A 17,416-nucleotide genomic window follows, 5' to 3' on the forward strand; every position below is an offset into this window, starting at 1 on the left:
GGGAGGGAAAGGGGAGATAAAAGGAGACTTAGAGATGGCAGAGAAATTAAATGAGTTCTTTGCATCTGTCTTCACCGCAGAAGACCTCGGGCAGATACCGCTGCCCGAACGGCCCCTCCTGACCGAGGAGTTAAGTCAGATAGAGGTTAAAAGAGAAGATGTTTCAGACCTCATTGATAAATTAAAGATCAATAAGTCACCGGGCCCTGATGGCATCCACCCAAGGGTTATTAAGGAATTGAAGAATGAAGTTGCAGACCTCTTGACTAAGGTATGCAACTTGTCCCTCAAAACAGCCACGGTGCCAGAAGATTGGAGGATAGCAAATGTCACGCCTATTTTTAAAAAGGGAAAGAGGGGGGACCCAGGAAACTATAGGCCGGTCAGCCTAACATCCATACCGGGTAAGATGGTGGAATGCCTCATCAAAGATAGGATCTCAAAACACACAGACGAACAGGCCTTGCTGAGGGAGAGTCAGCATGGCTTCTGTAAGGGTAAGTCTTGCCTCATGAACCTTATAGAATTCTTTGAAAAGGTCAACAGGCATGTGGATGCGGGAGAACCCGTGGACATTATATATCTGGACTTTCAGAAGGCGTTTGACATGGTCCCTCACCAAAGACTACTGAAAAAACTCCACAGTCAGGGAATTAGAGGACAGGTCCTCTCGTGGATTGAGAACTGGTTGGAGGCCAGGAAGCAGAGAGTGGGTGTCAATGGGCAATTTTCACAATGGAGAGAGGTGAAAGGCGGTGTGTCCCAAGGACTTTTCAACCTCTTCATAAATGACCTGGAGACAGGGTTGAGCAGTGAAGTGGTTAAGTTTGCAGACGACACCAAACTTTTCCGAGTGGTGAAGACCAGAAGTGATTGTGAGGAGCTCCAGAAGGATCTCTCCAGACTGGCAGAATGGGCAGCAAAATGGCAGATGCGCTTCAATGTCAGTAAGTGTAAAGTCATGCACATTGGGGCAAAAAATCAAAACTTTAGATATAGGCTGATGGGTTCTGAGCTGCCTGTGACAGATCAGGAGAGAGATCTTGGGGTGGTGGTGGACAGGTCGATGAAAGTGTCGACCCAATGTGCGGCAGCAGTGAAGAAGGCCAATTCTATGCTTGGGATCATTAGGAAGGGTATTGAGAACCAAACGGCTAGTATTATAATGCCGTTGTACAAATCTATGGTAAGGCCACACCTGGAGTACTGTGTCCAGTTCTGGTCGCCGCATCTCAAAAAAGACATAGTGGAAATGGAATAGGTGCAAAAGAGAGCGACTAAGATGATTACGGGGCTGGGGCACCTTCCTTATGAGGAAAGGCTACGGCGTTTGGGCCTCTTTAGCCTAGAAAAGAGACGCCTGAGGGGGGACATGATTGAGACATACAAAATTATACAGGGGATGGACAGAGTGGATAGGGAGATGCTCTTTACACTCTCACATAATACCAGAACCAGGGGACATCCACTAAAATTGAGTGTTGGGAGGGTTAGGACAGACAAAAGAAAATATTTCTTTACTCAGCGTGTGGTCGGTCTGTGGAACTCCTTGCCACAGGATGTGGTGATGGCGCCTAGCCTAGACGCCTTTAAAAGGGGATTGGACAAGTTTCTGGAGGAAAAATCCATTATGGGGTACAAGCCATGATGCGTATGCGCAACCTCCTGATTTTAGAAATGGGTTATGTCAGAATGCCAGATGCAAGGGAGGGCACCAGGATGAGGTCTCTTGCTATCTGGTGTGCTCCCTGGGGCATTTGGTGGGCTGCTGTGAGATACAGGAAGCTGGACTAGATGGGCCTATGGCCTGATCCAGTGGGGCTGTTCTTATGTTCTTATGTTCAATGGCATATAACATGACGGTATTACTCCTAACCACTGCAATTTTAGTGCATCACTCCCCCCAGTGCGCGTTATCCCCTGGTGCGCGTTACCTGGTGCGGCCACACCACCTGCACCCCCTAGAGACGCCACTGATCACAGCAATGTCCAATTCAGGAAAGAACCCATTGGCAGCATTTTCAGAAGCTACCTCGAGGGAGAGTGAGATAATCCTAGGATCAGGTTACTGACAACAATGTCTGTTACTGTTCCAAGAGCAGAGCACAGTCTGACTCGATTACTTCAAGGAAGCTGCTACCAAGGGCGTAAAAGGAAGCTGGCTTGCAGGAGGCACTCACATCACTGCAGTAGCAGTGAGTGCCAACTCCCAGAGTGCTGGCTTGAGCTGAAGCTCCATAGACTTCTTTGCCATGCCTGTCACTTGCCTTCTATGCTTGGAAGAAAAAAAAAATTTCCAGACAGACAAGGAGGAATAGCGTCTTCAAAGTTTAACCTCACAATGGCAACACTGTATAAAGGTACGTATCATGAAGAACTTTTCTTTTGCTCTTTGCCCATCAGAAAAAAATTTCGGAGTTTTCTACCACAGTTTTCAATTTACAATTGTAGATTACAAGTTACAACTGTAAGTTGCAATTACAGTAAAAAGTTACAATTGTTAAAACAGAGGTAGAAAATAGAGATGAAAACGGTGGAAGAAGTCTCTTAAAATTTTTCTGAGGCTCAAAGACAAAGAAAAGTGTTCTTCATGATGCTGTTTCAGCAGAGGGCAGAAAGGACCTCTCAGAGAGAGAGAGAGAGAGAGAGAGAGAGAGAGAGAGAGAGAGAGAGAGAGAGAGAGAGAGAGAGAGAGGTGGGGACAAAGACAGAGGTAGATGCAAGGTGACAAGTGTGTGTTTTTTTTTAATCTTTACAGAGCTACTTTGAAAAAAATGCAAGGCCCATTCAGAATTAAGGATTCAATGACTCTACTGTGCATCCCAATAGTGAGGGAATACCAAAACAATTGGATCAAAAGCTAGGGCATATATGTATAAATATGCTTTGTGAAACTTGTCTTCTGAGTACTATTAATTTGACATCTTTTTGTAAAAAAGAGCTTGGGATATATGGGGATATATTGGAATAAAATAACTTTTCTGGCTAAATTGTTATACAAACAACAACAACAACAACAACAATAATAATAATTCGATTTGTATTCTGCCTTTTCTCCCAAAGGGCATCCTCACCCTGACTCACAATGGAATGTGGAAATGAGTAATCACCAGAGCGAAGGAACAGAACCACTTTTTTCCAAGTGAGCTGCAAAATAGCAGTTCTAACTGACTGCCTGACTGACTCATGTTTTGTTGTGTTTTAACTGCTTTTATTTAACATGGTTTTTGGTATCTGCAGGAAGTCCCAGAACCAAACCCCAGCAGATACCAAGGTCCCACCTCTACTTCTACTGCAGGGACCTCACAAGACTATGATGTCTCCTAAAGGGCAGCATATTTTTGTCAATACCCATGTCTTTTGTTGCTTTCCTCTCCTATACTATCATAATTAGGAACCTAGTTCCAAGCTGCATCACTAGTAACAAGCTGATGAATTACACAGTTTGGTATATTTTATGTTAAACGGGAGAGGAACATTATGAAATTTCTCTGTGTAATGTTTCTTCCTGTCATTGGGACATTAAATGTTGACGAATTTGCCTCTTAGTCTGCTAATTTAATGATGAAATGCTCTAATGAAAATACTCAGTCATATATATTGAGATGTACTGGACATGCCAGACTCAATTAAGAAAAGAGAAAAGAATCCAGATCTCTCTCTCTCTCTCTCTTTCTCTCTCTCTCTCTCTGCTCACTGCAACCTACTTACTTGCTAGTTTGCATTTCCTGAAAGAGCAAGTCTTGACATTTGTCTTCTCAATATACTGGCGCATATGGTTAGAGTGAATTGTATTTAAATGCATGAGTTATTAGAAATGGAGGACTGAAAAATGAAAATGTTAAATAGAGGTCTCAGGCTATTTTGTGACAAGCCTAATTTGAAAATACAAATGTAGTGTTCCTTCAACTATACTAACACTTCAGCCCTCGGGAAACCTGATCGTCTTGCGCTAAATGGATGTTGCTGATCTTCCCTGTTGAACTCAACAATGTTTTCCAGCATCTCTATAATAAACACTAGAATACACTTCAAGTATATTTCAAGAACATTTGTTCAAATGACTTCAGGAAGGCAATTGGTTCTTGTAAATATGCTAGAGTGGGTGCAAAGCAAGAATTCCTTAGAGAAACACTTGTGGTAACACACTTTATAGTTACCACCAGAAGCAATCATCATATCAAAGCATTACTTCAAGTGTTATATCAAGTATGAGTCCCAGTGCTGCTTGCTTTGAAAGAAATATTTTTATTCTCAGTAATGCAATGCAAGAAAGGGATTCAGGGTCATACTTATAATACCACAAAGTCATTACAATTCAGTTTTTTCAAGGTGCACATGCCAACCTGCAACTCCACATGTGCATGATTGTAACACTCAGGGGTGGTGTTTTTTTTTGCTGATTATAATGCCTGTGAAGTGCTCTGACCAATCCAAAGTGCTTTATAAATGCTACATATTATAATTAATTTCAAAACATTTCTCCCCTGACTTTCCCCTCCCAAGTGAAGGGGTCCACAGCAATTTACAATCCAAAATTAAAACAATTAAGAACACACAATAAAAATTGAGAAACAACAACAGATGATAATGACACAATATCAGACCCCGAAAGAACCCCAAACCAGGACGTTGTGCCAGACCAACAGAGATAATGAACATCTTCAAGGCCTTGGTAGAACTACCAACACTAGCAGCAGGAAAATTCAGAAGATGAGCCTTCTGGATAGGCTCCACACTCACCAAAGAAACAAACTACAAGACCATCTAGTACTAACAAGCAGGTGTAAAGAGGAAGCAGTTTGGAGGGCTTGTGCAAAACAACAGTTCTGAGCTGAGCAAACACTGTTGGTATTCTTCAGATCATGTGATCCTGCCTGTTACTAAGAGGAGGTGCTCCCATATGCTAAAATTGAACTGCTCTGGAACCACTGAAGAAGCTCTGTCCAGCACACACATTAATGGAGCCTTAGAGCACAAAGAACATAATCCTCCTCAAAGATCTTAACAGATGGGTGTGTTCAGAAGCAGAAGATGGTCCTTAAGGCAAACCATGCTATTACTTTCTTGTACCCTTTCCCTACAATGAAGCCAGACTTACTCAGAACATAATGAAAAACTCACCATCATTTCTCAGGATTAAAGGTGTAGGAGGTCCCAGCACTCTGTTGTTGGTTACCGTGTTTGTCACCACGCATGTATAATTCCCCACATCAGATCTCTCCACTTTAGCTATGTACAAGTTGCCAGTCTCTTGAGAAACAAAACGGCGATTATCTTGATGCACAAAAGATGGATATTCATTAAAGATCCAGGCATAGATCAATTCTGAAATTTGAAAAATATATATTTATAATTAGTATCATTATTGCTACCAATGCTACAAAACCATTGCTTTTAACTTATTGTATAAAAGAAGCCTAGGTCGGGAACAGGGAAAATATATACATTTCTATGGCTATAACCCAATCTTAAACTGCCCTTAGGCCATCAGAACTAGAATTCTAGTAGCATAATGTGCTTTATGGCAGTCATGAACATGACCCACCATCAAAGGTAGCTGGGCCTCCGCTGTAAGTGGTGGCGGCAGCTTGTCAAGTTGTTGTTAGCAATGAGTGGTGTTAGCAGATTTGTTGTGTGGTTCTGGTAAGTCATTTGGGGGGAGCATGAGGAAAGCAAGAGGTGGGTGGAAAAGGGCAGGGAGGGGTGGGAAGGAGAAGAGAGAGGGCGGAATGAGGGCTGGAATGTCCATGTGATGGGGGGCAGCAAACTGGCAACAACACACTCACAAAGTTCCACTCCTTGTTTGTCTCATGGAGAACATTTGAGTGCTGTGATAAATGCACTCCATGGGAACAGACTCTCCCCCATGATTAAGGACACTGGGTTTCAGAAACAATGACCCCAATCCTAAGCATGTCTTCTCACAAGTAAGCCCGGTTATAGTCAAGGGGTCTTACTCCCAGGTAAGTATGGATAGGATTACAACCAATGTGTCTGCTTTACAATGGTTTAAACCAGGGATCTCCAAACTTTTTGGCCAGAGGGCCGCATCAAATATCTGGTGTGGTGTTGAAGGTTGGAAAAAAAATTTAAATATACAATTTTAAAAAATTTAAATTAAAAAAAAAATTAAAAATTTTTTTAAAATAAATTTTTAAAAAATAGAGCTGGAACTTAGATGAGTGAATAAATGAATGAATGAGCTCATTCATTCAACCTCTCTGGCCCTCAGAACACTCTCCAGACACAACCAGAGCACAGCTAGGTCATGTACAGTTGAGTGGACCAGAGGCTTTCAGGCAACAAGAGGCTAGCTGTGGGTTGGATAGAGGCTTGTCACGGGCTGCATCTGGCCCTGGGGCCGGGGTTTGGAGACCCCTGGTTTAAACACCTATTGACCTGAGCACTTCAGCCATACTGGTTTAAGAATATATATTTTTGGGGATACATATTTATTTCCTCCTCCCTCACCCAAGCAGTTTTCTTGTACAGCTACGGTTTGATATACTCTGGAGGAAAACAAAGAACGATACACACTAAATTAGGTAGTAATCAACTCCATTATGACTAATTAGATAATACTCCCCAAATCATAGCAAGCTTTTGGAAATTATCCAAGAAGGAACAAAAGGGACAAATTTTGCCAGCAGGCTCCAGTGCCTAGGTTAATTTAGTATATAAACTCATTGTATTAATATAAAAGTAATACCCCAAACACCTTGGAAATGCTCAAGAATTCAAAGAACAACAGGATGCTGGAGCTTTATAGGGGGAATGCCAATTATAGTGAAGAAACTATATTCTTACTTTAATACCCTCTAATGAGTCATCACTATAATCAACTCTGCTATTGTGATGTGGTTTAGAAAGCACTGGGCTCAAACCACACAACAGAGTGATTGCATAACTGCCATTCATTTAACTGGGGCTTGTTTGAACCCATTACATCCTAATGTTTCATTTACTCACAGAGGATGAAGGCACAGCAGACTGTTGGGCTTTTACATTAACAACAATGCACCCCCCTCCCCAGGCTAGAGACCATCTTCATAGACTTTTAAAGATATGATAATTCTGTTTATGTGGGACTATCTAATCATTGTATTTACACATGTGCATCTAATTATGAGTAACCCCATGCTGATGTCAAGAGGATATTCAGTGTAAACAAGGTAGCACTTCTCAGCAGGCTCAAAAATTTCAGCAAGTAATTAGCATCCTTTTTTGTTTTAATTTACACTTGCCAAACAATTACCTTGTTTCCCTGTAAGCTCATGCAACAATAGGCAGCCATTCCTACTTGGGCATGCATAGTGAGGCTGTCAGCTAATCGCCACAGATCATAAGCAAAAAGCTGGAAGTATCCAGAATCACAACCCCTTAAGCAACTTTAAAACAGAACACCAACAAGCACACCCTGTAGTGTGGGAGCTGCTTCAGAACGGCAGAATCTCATGCTGCAGAGGAGCCTGGTTGAGTGTTTGTCCACAGGTTTTCATGACCATCAATAATCCAACAATTTAGCACTTTCCAGCACTGACATAAGAGCAACGCAGCTCTGTCAACACAGCTCTGAGGTAAGGGAACAAACACTCCCTTACTCTGAGAAAGCCTCCGTGAGTGACACCCAACTGCAGGATGCAGCACATGCCCCACTGGCACTGCAATGCCAATGCTGGAAAGCACTGGCATAAAGGGTTAGGATTGCGCCCTTTGTGTGGAAAGTCTACTTGGAAACTTAATGTGGAAAGCCACGGGTCTCCTATGCCTTTAACAGGGACATTCTCTGACAGCAGCTGTTCTTATTGCACCATGGACCAGCTAATCTAATTAAGGGTCCAATCCTATTCAACCTAACTGAACCAGTGATGCTGTAACGTAGCCCCAAGGTAAAGGAACACATGTTCACATATCTTGAGGAGGCCTCAGTGACTGTCCCTCTACTGCAGGATGCAGCACAAGCCCCATTGGCACCGCGATGCCAGTGCTGGAAAGCACTGACATAAGGGGTTAGGATTGCGCCCTACATTGAGAATAGTGTTGCTGTAAGATAGATGCTTACAAATGTTTAAGAATCTCCTATGTTACAAAGTGATATTTACAAACAATAAAAAGAAGCAGCCTAGCAACCTGCATCTTACATTTTGTATTTTTCAAAATTTATTTTCTTGTACTGGGTGCAATACAAGCCATTGACATGCTCCTGCATACCTCCTCATTTGTATAGCAGCAAGAAACCAAAAATTAAGGGTATTTGTTTTATTTTGTGATCTATTAGAGGGACTCCAGAAATGGGTAAGGCAAAGAATGGCTGAAAGCAGTTCCAACAGCAGTAACAGCAGCAACAGCAGCATGTAAATATACCGTGCAAAATACTCATTCTGATTTCCTTAGAGATTCCTGTGTGCTGCTTGCATCTGTTCAAACTTGACGGATTTCTTCTGATAAGGCTTCACATACTAATTGCTCTGGAAGTGACAGGCAGTTCCTGTCCCATAGGCAATTTGTAACAACTGAGTAAACAGACACTTAAAATACAGCATGAAATGGCTTTTGGCGAGTATGGTGAACAACAGAAACACGAAGAGCACTTATCACAACAAGGTGTCTGCCAATGCAGAGGATATATGAACTGAACGGCAACAGGGCAATTTATGGTTTTTCAGAAAGATAGTACAAGATAGACTGTCAACATTTCTTAGAAAGAGCTAATCTCCACAGACCATAGGCAAAAAGCAGGAAGTATCCAGAATCACATCCCCTTAAGCAACTTTAAAACAGAACTCCATTGGCACAATGGTCCTGCACCCGCAGCACAGCTGCTGCACAGGACTGAGCTGTTAGAGCACAGACAAATAACTGAAAACATGCAGAGATTATCAGTCAGAGTTGTACATCTTGACCAGTCTGGTTCTTCTGTGGCCCTCTGGGATGGAGGATAAGGAGAACAAAAAATGGTAATCAGAAGGGCCATCTGTTAAACTCCTCTGAAGGTGGATTCTCAAGGTATCTCCCAGCAAGATGTAGAAGACTGATACTAAAAACCCATGGAACTTATTATCAGCACATGAAGCTATCATAGTCCAGCCAGACAGGTTCATCGAACCCACTAGCAGTACTGCCCACTGTGATGGTATTTACATTTCTGCATTTCAGGCTGACATGAGCCTGAATGCTATTTCAGATCCTGTTTAATTGGGGATGCCGGACACTGAACCTTTGACTTTATGCATGCAAAGCATCAACTATCTCACTGAGTTCTATCTCACTGATAGCTTCATGTGCTGATAATAAGTTCCATGGGTTTTTAGTATCAGTCTTCTACATCTTGCTGGGAGATACCTTGAGAATCCTCAAGATCAGATTTTGGGGGGGAGGGGGAGGTGTTTGAGAGAGGTATGGTTTATCAACATAGTCCGGCTGCTGCACAGCCACTGTAAAGAGCTATGCTAGCTCTGGTGCTGGTATAGCACTTCACAGCCATTGGGGTTGTGTCTGACTTGGGAAGAGGGTTCGGGCTCTGGTATCTGCTGACTTGTGTCCCACCCCACCCCACTCCCTGCCATTTTAGTCTTTCAGCTGGTGAGTTTGTGCCAGCAGTTGGTCTGTGTCCCCTTGATGAAGGTGTGAGGCCTTCTGACTGGTGCACTGGTGTTTGGGCAGCCCTTACTGGCAGAGGGGCTTCTGTGCTGGCAGGGCTGTCTGTGAGCTGGAGTACATGGTGGTATACCATGTACTTTCTAACTCAAACATAGTAAATGATTTAAGGCAAGACTTCCCACCCTGCTTTAAATTCTGTCCCAGATGCAGTTCATATCGTCACTTTAAAAGTCAAGCATATGAACTGACCAGAAAACTTTTTCTCACATATACTGAATGCATCAAGAGCCTCTCTTATATAAACAGTTTGCTGACTAAAGGGGATTGGTTTGTTCTGTTTATCTCACTTGGGGTATTTCTTTACATGCCAAGGGTACTCAACATTACTAAGCTTATCTTACACAGAGGGAAGGAAAGAAGATTTGTGTTTTGTCAAGGATTGAAACTCTTTGTGCACAAGGTCACAAGATATTAAAACCAGCTATAAAGCTCTGGAGCAATGAAGCAAAGATGACACAGATACGAAACAACATGTTAAATTCCCAATAACCCTCAGGCACCTCAGGGGAAACCTGCAGTCCAAGCATTTGAAGTCTGGCAAAAAAGTAAAGGAAGATGGCAATGCAGGGTTGAAAAGAAAAAGAGGAACAGATTCATTGAAACCACAGATTGGGCAGTGATATACAAATTCCCTTTTTGTCAAATAATTTTATCTAACAGTAAGGAAATTGCATTCAGTGGCTGCTAAGCCATCACATCTGAAACTATCAGAAATTTCTTGAGAAGCCAAGGCATTAAGGGATAATTAAGTACATTTGAATCACAGATCATTTCCTTGGTGTAGAGTACTGAGCAACAACAGGCTATAGCTGGCATGTTACACAGTAAATTTACTTTTCCAAATCCTGCAATGTGAGGTGAACGCCACAGATGCTTAGAAACCTATTTACTGAAACGCTTCAGCACTTCTGTTATGCCTGAGGTGTTCCAAGTATGATATAACTCTTCATCAAAAGCAAAGATCATGCAGACAGGAAACGATCATACTCAAAATGTATCTGGCATAACACATTTTCTGGAGTTCTTCAAGGCTTCTTAGGACCTCTTGAGATGTGACTCACTGTGTTCGATTTTGGAATTGGCCATAAACCCCCTTTTTCATTGAATTTATTTTACATTAGATCTGTTTCAGGGACATGAAACACAACCAGATCCTCTGCTTTGTGCAAATATATGACCATACTGTGAATTCCCAATTTCTTCCCAAACCACTCCATATCTGTGGACTTTTGTCACTTGTTTACAGCAAACTCTATATCTTGGAGCTGAAAGTCCATTAGAATGAACAAAACACCTTTCATTTGAAGCTGCCTTACATGGGGCCAGTTCAGATAATTCACTGGTTTGACTTCTTCACTTTGAAGGTTGAATGCACTGTGAATGCACACACTCAGCCAGCAGCGTAGCTAGAGGGAGTGCAAAGCACTAAGTTCTGCAGGGTGCTTCACCACAGTGTGCAAGTGTGAAGCACCCTCTTTTCCCTTCCGAGCCTTCCAGTGATGCCTCCGTTTGGCTCTAGCGGTCTGGAACGGTTCCAAAGGGGAGCAGCCCCTTGCATTCTGAGGTGAGGCGCTGCACAAAACTTAGTGCTTTGCACCTGCTCTAGCTATGCTACTGCACTCAGCCATTTCCTGACACATCGTGGCCATTGGGGCCTGACACACTGGAGCCATACTTAGGAGCGAGCTCCACTGAACTCAGTGGGACTTAGTCGATATGTCTAGGATTGACACGATAATGCCCCAATCCTATTCCCCTTCCTCACCAACATAACTAGCATTGTCTGGTGGAGGCTGCTGTAGGACTGTAAAACAGCCTCTTCCAGTGACTGCAATGGGTCCACTGCTGGGGAGGTGCCTTAAAAAGCATTAAGAACATCACTTCTGGTTTTATGCAAAAAACGAAAGTTACTTTTCTTGTTAGAAGGCTTTGTCTGAAGCCACAGACAGGTGTGGCCTCTGCTGGGCTCAGGGGACCCTCTGGAGGTGAGGGGAGCAGAGCTCCCCCGTCTCCAGAGGGTTGTGAGGATCTCTGGTATCTGCAGTTACAGTTAACCACAAGGGGTTCCAGAACGTAACTCCTACCGATAGGAAGCAGTTTGAATGAACAGTCTGCCATCCTCCCCCCACCCACCCCACAATTAAGATAAAGACTCCGAGCAAGCTTGGAAATGAGGGGAGCACACACACCCATAAAGCTGCGGTTTTCAAACTCTCCGGGAGTTTGAAACCTGCAGTAAGTCTTTGCGGGGGCGGGGGGGAGGCAGCAGGGACAGGGGGAAGGCAGCAACATGATCCCCAGGATCGTGTTGCTCAGGGGGCTGCAGGGACTGGGGTGCACCCTCTAGTCCCTGCAGCAGCCATCCCTGTGTGCCGGGAGCCCTGCGTGAGCGCCTGCAGGGCACCCCAGGTCAGGGAAAGGGAGAGTGGAGCGATCTGCTCTGCCTCCACAAAAGCGGAGCGCAATCACCCCACTCCCCTTTCCCTGACCTGGGGCGCCCTGCAGGCGCTCGCGCAGGGCTCCCCGCACACAGGGATGGCTGCTGCAGGGACTAGAGGGTGCACCCCAGTCCCTGCAGCCCCGTCAGAAGGGAAAGCAGGGAGATCGAGCTCTGTTTCCAGTTTTGCGGAGTGGGGTGCGATCGCTCCGCTTTCACTTTTCCTGACTTGGGGAGCCCTGCCGAAGGTTGCGCAGGGCTCCCCGCACCCCCAGGAGGCCGCAGGAGGCTTGGGCAAGTGCACCCAAGCCCCTGCACCCCCCCGAGTGGCATAATCCTGTGGATTGCGCCGCTGCCTTCCCCCTGTCTCCTGGCTTCCCCCGCCCCTTAAGGGGAAAGGGACCAGGACCCACAGGCTGGGGCATTGTGACGCCCCAGTTTGAATACCACTGCCATAGAGTGATTTCCTTGCAAACATGTGAAGTGAGGCTGACACATCAAGTACATATTATGTGAACTGTCCCACAATCAGACCACTAATACCTTCCTCCCAGTTTCATCTCCAGCAGGGCTGCTCAAACCCTGGCCTGCACACCACTTCTGGCCCCGGGGTACTCCCCATCTGGGCCCTAGGGAGCCACCATCTCTAATGGGCACTTGGCCTGTGATGGTTCGACATGTGAGCTCCGGGTTTGGCTTCAGCTGGCAGTGAAGGAAAGACCAGCCCAGCATGTGTGTAAGGCTTTTTATACTTGTAAGGTAAAGCAATGCCTTCAGGTATCGCACTAGTTCATGGCATGAAGTCACTGCGTTACCTTAGGAGTATAAAAGGCCTTGCACACGTGCCGAGCCAAGGCTCTTTCCTTGCCTGGCTCCCAAGCAGTGCGCATGTGGCGCCTGAGGCAGCAGGGGAAGACCAGGCAGCAAGCACTGAGCTGTGCCATGTGGGAAGGGGGAGAGCGCAAGGGAGAGAGCACCAGCACGAGGGAGGAAGGGAGGGGGAGTGCGCGAGCGAGTAAGTGAGCACTCTGGCGCCGCAGCTGCAGCCACAGCACCACATGTGAGAAGAGCGGGTGAGTGAGCGATCTGCTGCCGCGGCAACCTCGGAGCAGGTGCTGCTGCCACCACCCAGCTGCTCCCTTTCGATGTCCATAGTATTACTGCACCCTTCACCCTCAGCTGTACTCTCCCTGAACAGTGAGTCTCTATTAAAAAAAAACTGGTTCCTTGCCTTTGTTCCTTTTTTTCTGCTGCCTGCAACCTCCCCCCCCCCCCCCGTGTGACTTTTAAAATGCTTGTTCTGGTGTTGTGGCCATGTTCACCTGGCTTTATCCTGGGATGCCCCCCCCTCCCTTGTTTGGAAAAATATGGCAAGCTTTATCTTCCTCTGTATGCCAGAGATGCTTTCTCTGGCACGCTGTGCACATGGCTTTATCCTGGGATTCCCCCTCCCCACCCAGATGGAAAAATATGACAAGGCCTGTCCTGCCTTATCTGCCTCTGCATGTTTCTCTAATGTATTCGTTTACGTAAACTTAATGTAAATATATTCAAATTTGAAATGCAAATTAATTCTTTATCCCCCCCTCCCCGCACAGTGTCTGAAACTGTGTTTCAGAAACTGTGTTTTTATTTCCGAGGCCCTCCTGCTAAAATGATCTATAGTAATTGGTAGTGCCTCTCCGTGGTCTCATTTCCTAGCTCTACTAACTGAAATCTTTTTAATCCCTAGGAAGTTAAAGCTGGAACCTTCTCTACCATCGATTCTTCCCTTTCACCTATGTTGAACCTTCTTTCTTGAAATGTTAAGTCTCAGGCAAATCTCCAGGAGGACACAAATATTTTATTTATGTACACACATGCATGCACCCCACATGTACATGTACTGATATTCTTGAAGACAGGTCAGTTTACAACTAAAAAATAAATTAAAGATTTATTGGAGTCCTTTATTTATTTTGTTTGAGAACATATTACACACTCTCTTTTGAGCTTTCATTCTTTTGGGAAAATCTTGTAGCCAGCTTTAGACTGGTGGGTTAAAGAAACTTAGATTTTATCTTCTTTTTAATTAAAAGATTAAAATCTCTACAGAACTGAATGTGGGTCTCCGTTGATTATACTCCCAGGACAATACTATGGCATCTTTTCTACGTAAGTTGAAGGTTTCTTTTTTAAAGGAAGTTAATTTGAATTTCGAAACATTTAATAAATTGTACTTGTGATAGACAGTGGAAAGAGAGAAATAAATCCCACCCACAAACCCCAGTAGTGAAACTTAAAGGAAATGCCTGACCTGAACTATTATTTTGACTAGATGAGTTGCCAAAGTAATATTCTTGGAGGCTTATTTGGCCCACATATTCATTTACTTTGTTATTAAAATGCCTCCAGTTGTACAGTTTGTCCGCAGTTTGAGGCTATTGCCATTTTGCTCTGCATATGTAACACAAACTCAAATTTGTTGTACAATGCCATGTATTTGAATAAGATATGCATAGTAGTGGAATACTGCTAGCACGGGAGAAGTTGGCTTAGTGGGTTGGTTTTGAGTCAAACATCCTAACCATATATGAACTTATTCCACCTGGTATTTATGCAAAAGAACGTGGATTGCTACAGCTCCAAGTCATATCCCAGATGTATCTCCTCTGCTTGGCCTACTCCCCTTCCCACCCATTTCTCAAAGACTGGAGCTCCAAATTCTTGCCATGTCAATATAATCATTGATCAAGAACTGGCATACAAAAATGTGCTCGAGCACACAGGCTCCTTGCACCAATATTAGAGAGCATGCTATATGTTCACTCATATTTAATTAATAGTCATAATATTTTATTAATAATATTGATGTATAATTAATACATTTAATACATTTAAATTATCACTTTTATGCAGTGCAATTTGGAGAAACAGCTCAATAAAAATAAGTGTGATTAAATTAAGAATATACCATAGTCTTTCGAGACTGAAGGTTGCCAACATGAGGAAATTAAGAATAAGGCTAATTCATAATTTCTTTTTCAAAATAAGTTGCTTGACTCAAGTAAATACTTGTCTTAAAATTGTAAGCATTTGCGTAGCACCATCAATTGTGAACAGTTCAGTTAACAGCTGCAATAAGCACAGAAGTGGAAGTTTTTCTTTGGAAAAACCAATCAAGAAAGGAAATGTTTAAGATAAAAGTGGCTCCTTATTCAATGTCTCGTACAAAAAACACTTTCATAATTAACCACTTTAGAACTGGCACTGATCTTCAGAAATCGGGACACTGATTACACAGCCAACTTCTGACCTTCAGCAAGAGAGGATTCCATATCACTTGGCCAAACATACAAGGGATTCTGTTTTACCATCAACATTCCCAGCTTTCACAGCATCAAAAGCAATCCTCTCCAAAACCTGCCTAGAATCTTTCATATTGTCATAGTGACAATTTTCATTTAAAAAAATCCACCTTTCCTTAGCTAGTGCCCTTAATAAAGTCTTTATTCAGCCTCTGTAATAAATCCTTCTTCTATGTTAACAATATACTACAAATGAAAGAGCAGTAAAACTCTACAGGGCACTATGAAATTCCAGGAGTTGCTGGTTGCTTTAACACCCAATGATTTCCCTGAAGAAAAAAATGCATGGTTAAAGCTTCAGTGTTTGCTTGAGACATTTCCTAGGGGTTGGTGGGCCGCTGTGAGATACAGGAAGCTGGACTAGATGGGTCTATGGCCTGATCCAGTGGGGCTGTTCTCATGTTCTTATGGGTGCTTTGTCACCTTGATTAAGAGCTATAATATAAAACGGGTCCCTCGCAGTTCCCCAGGTCAGCACTGCTTCTGCTCTTTTTTCTTTTAAATGTCATTTTACTTTGATAATAACTGAAAGATGAACTTTACAAAGATACAGTCACACACACAGCACCTCTTCTTCCTTGCACTATAATGCAAAGGATGTTAACAGCATTTGGCCTGATTAAGTGATGATTTCCACACTACAGGAACCATAGAAAAGTACATTACCGCTATCCACCTTACAAGCCGCATGGCCGGTTATGATAGAGCACCAGATGCCGTACAGCAGGCTGTCATGACAGTGCCTCAAGGAGGCTAAAGAGAACAGGCTATGTCAGACTTATCTTAAAATTTTTGTGCCACAGAGCACAGAAGATGGTCTCTTAGCACTGTACTTAATCCAGCTACTTGAGAATTTCCATAGTAGTTTCCACGGAAACTTACCTAACAAACTAAAAGGAGTTAGTGTTCTCCTGCATTCTGTAGCAGAAACAAGAAACAACATATGCATCCCAAACAGCCTTGATACCATCCACTTTATATACTTCTATACTTTGATTCCCTTACACACAAGCCATTTTGTATGGATGTTTAAATTAAAAAAGGGGGAGTGGACATGGGGCCAAAAGCACAATGAAAAATACTACTTGTCAAATACTGAAACAGAGCATTCCCAGGATGAAACAGTTTCCCCAAGAATAATCCCAATGAACTGTTATATTTAATCCAAATACAACATTCCCAATACATGCAAACCTGATAATTGGGGGGGGGGGGGGGACAGAAAAAAAAATACTTCTATCAATATTCATTTCAGATTCATGTTATATTTTCATTTGCAAGGAAGGATAAATTGAAACTGCTGTTGAACATCCTTTCATTATTTGATTTCTATCCTGCTGTATCCTCAAGGATTGGAATTGATCACATCAATTTAAAAGCAAGTGAAGAAATGGTACCATAAACGGAAGGTTCTAAATCCATTACACACTCACATTAATATCCATCCTAATTCATCACTATCTGTACCTCATCCCTTTGTTCAGTCCCAATTTAAAGTGGATCAAGAACCCAAACAATATTTTCAACAGGTACTGTGATTTCTGCATCAGTTACATCACAGCAATACTTAGCACAATTTCACTATACTCTGTTCAAGGAACTGAGTTCAGATTTTGGCAATGCGTGCATATCTACAATGATATAGAACAGCATAGATGTGAACTAGTCATATCTGGTCACTGAAGCAATGCAAACAAGCAGGTCAAAACTGGACCTCTGATACTCAAGCTCTCTCTCTCTTTCGCCCTCACACATTTGGAAGACTTCAAACTGAATATGGGCAGTTTTGACAGCAACGTGGGTTGCAAACACATCACGGAGGGCATTAAATGTCTCAGGGTGAAGACAGATGTGGTTCAAATAATCTCTGCCAGAATGTATGCCCACCTGAGTGGAGACTGGTGGAATGGGATTCACTAGGATATTCCTCACCAAGGACAGCTCCCCTGGATAACACTTTACAGATGAG

General features: G+C 43.3%; 1 protein-coding gene across 1 annotated transcript in view; it reads right to left on the reverse strand.

Annotated features, from left to right (window-relative positions):
- LOC136639237 (contactin-4-like) overlaps positions 1-17,416 on the reverse strand; it is a 230,189-nt gene that overhangs the window by 140,269 nt on the left and 72,504 nt on the right. Inside the window, exon 4 of the mRNA XM_066613253.1 lies at positions 5,125-5,328. Within this exon, the coding sequence (XP_066469350.1) occupies positions 5,125-5,328 (204 nt within the window). The remainder of the gene's footprint in view (positions 1-5,124; positions 5,329-17,416) is intronic.

This window comes from Tiliqua scincoides, chromosome 2, assembly GCF_035046505.1.
Source record: "Tiliqua scincoides isolate rTilSci1 chromosome 2, rTilSci1.hap2, whole genome shotgun sequence".
NCBI lineage: Eukaryota > Metazoa > Chordata > Lepidosauria > Squamata > Scincidae > Tiliqua > Tiliqua scincoides.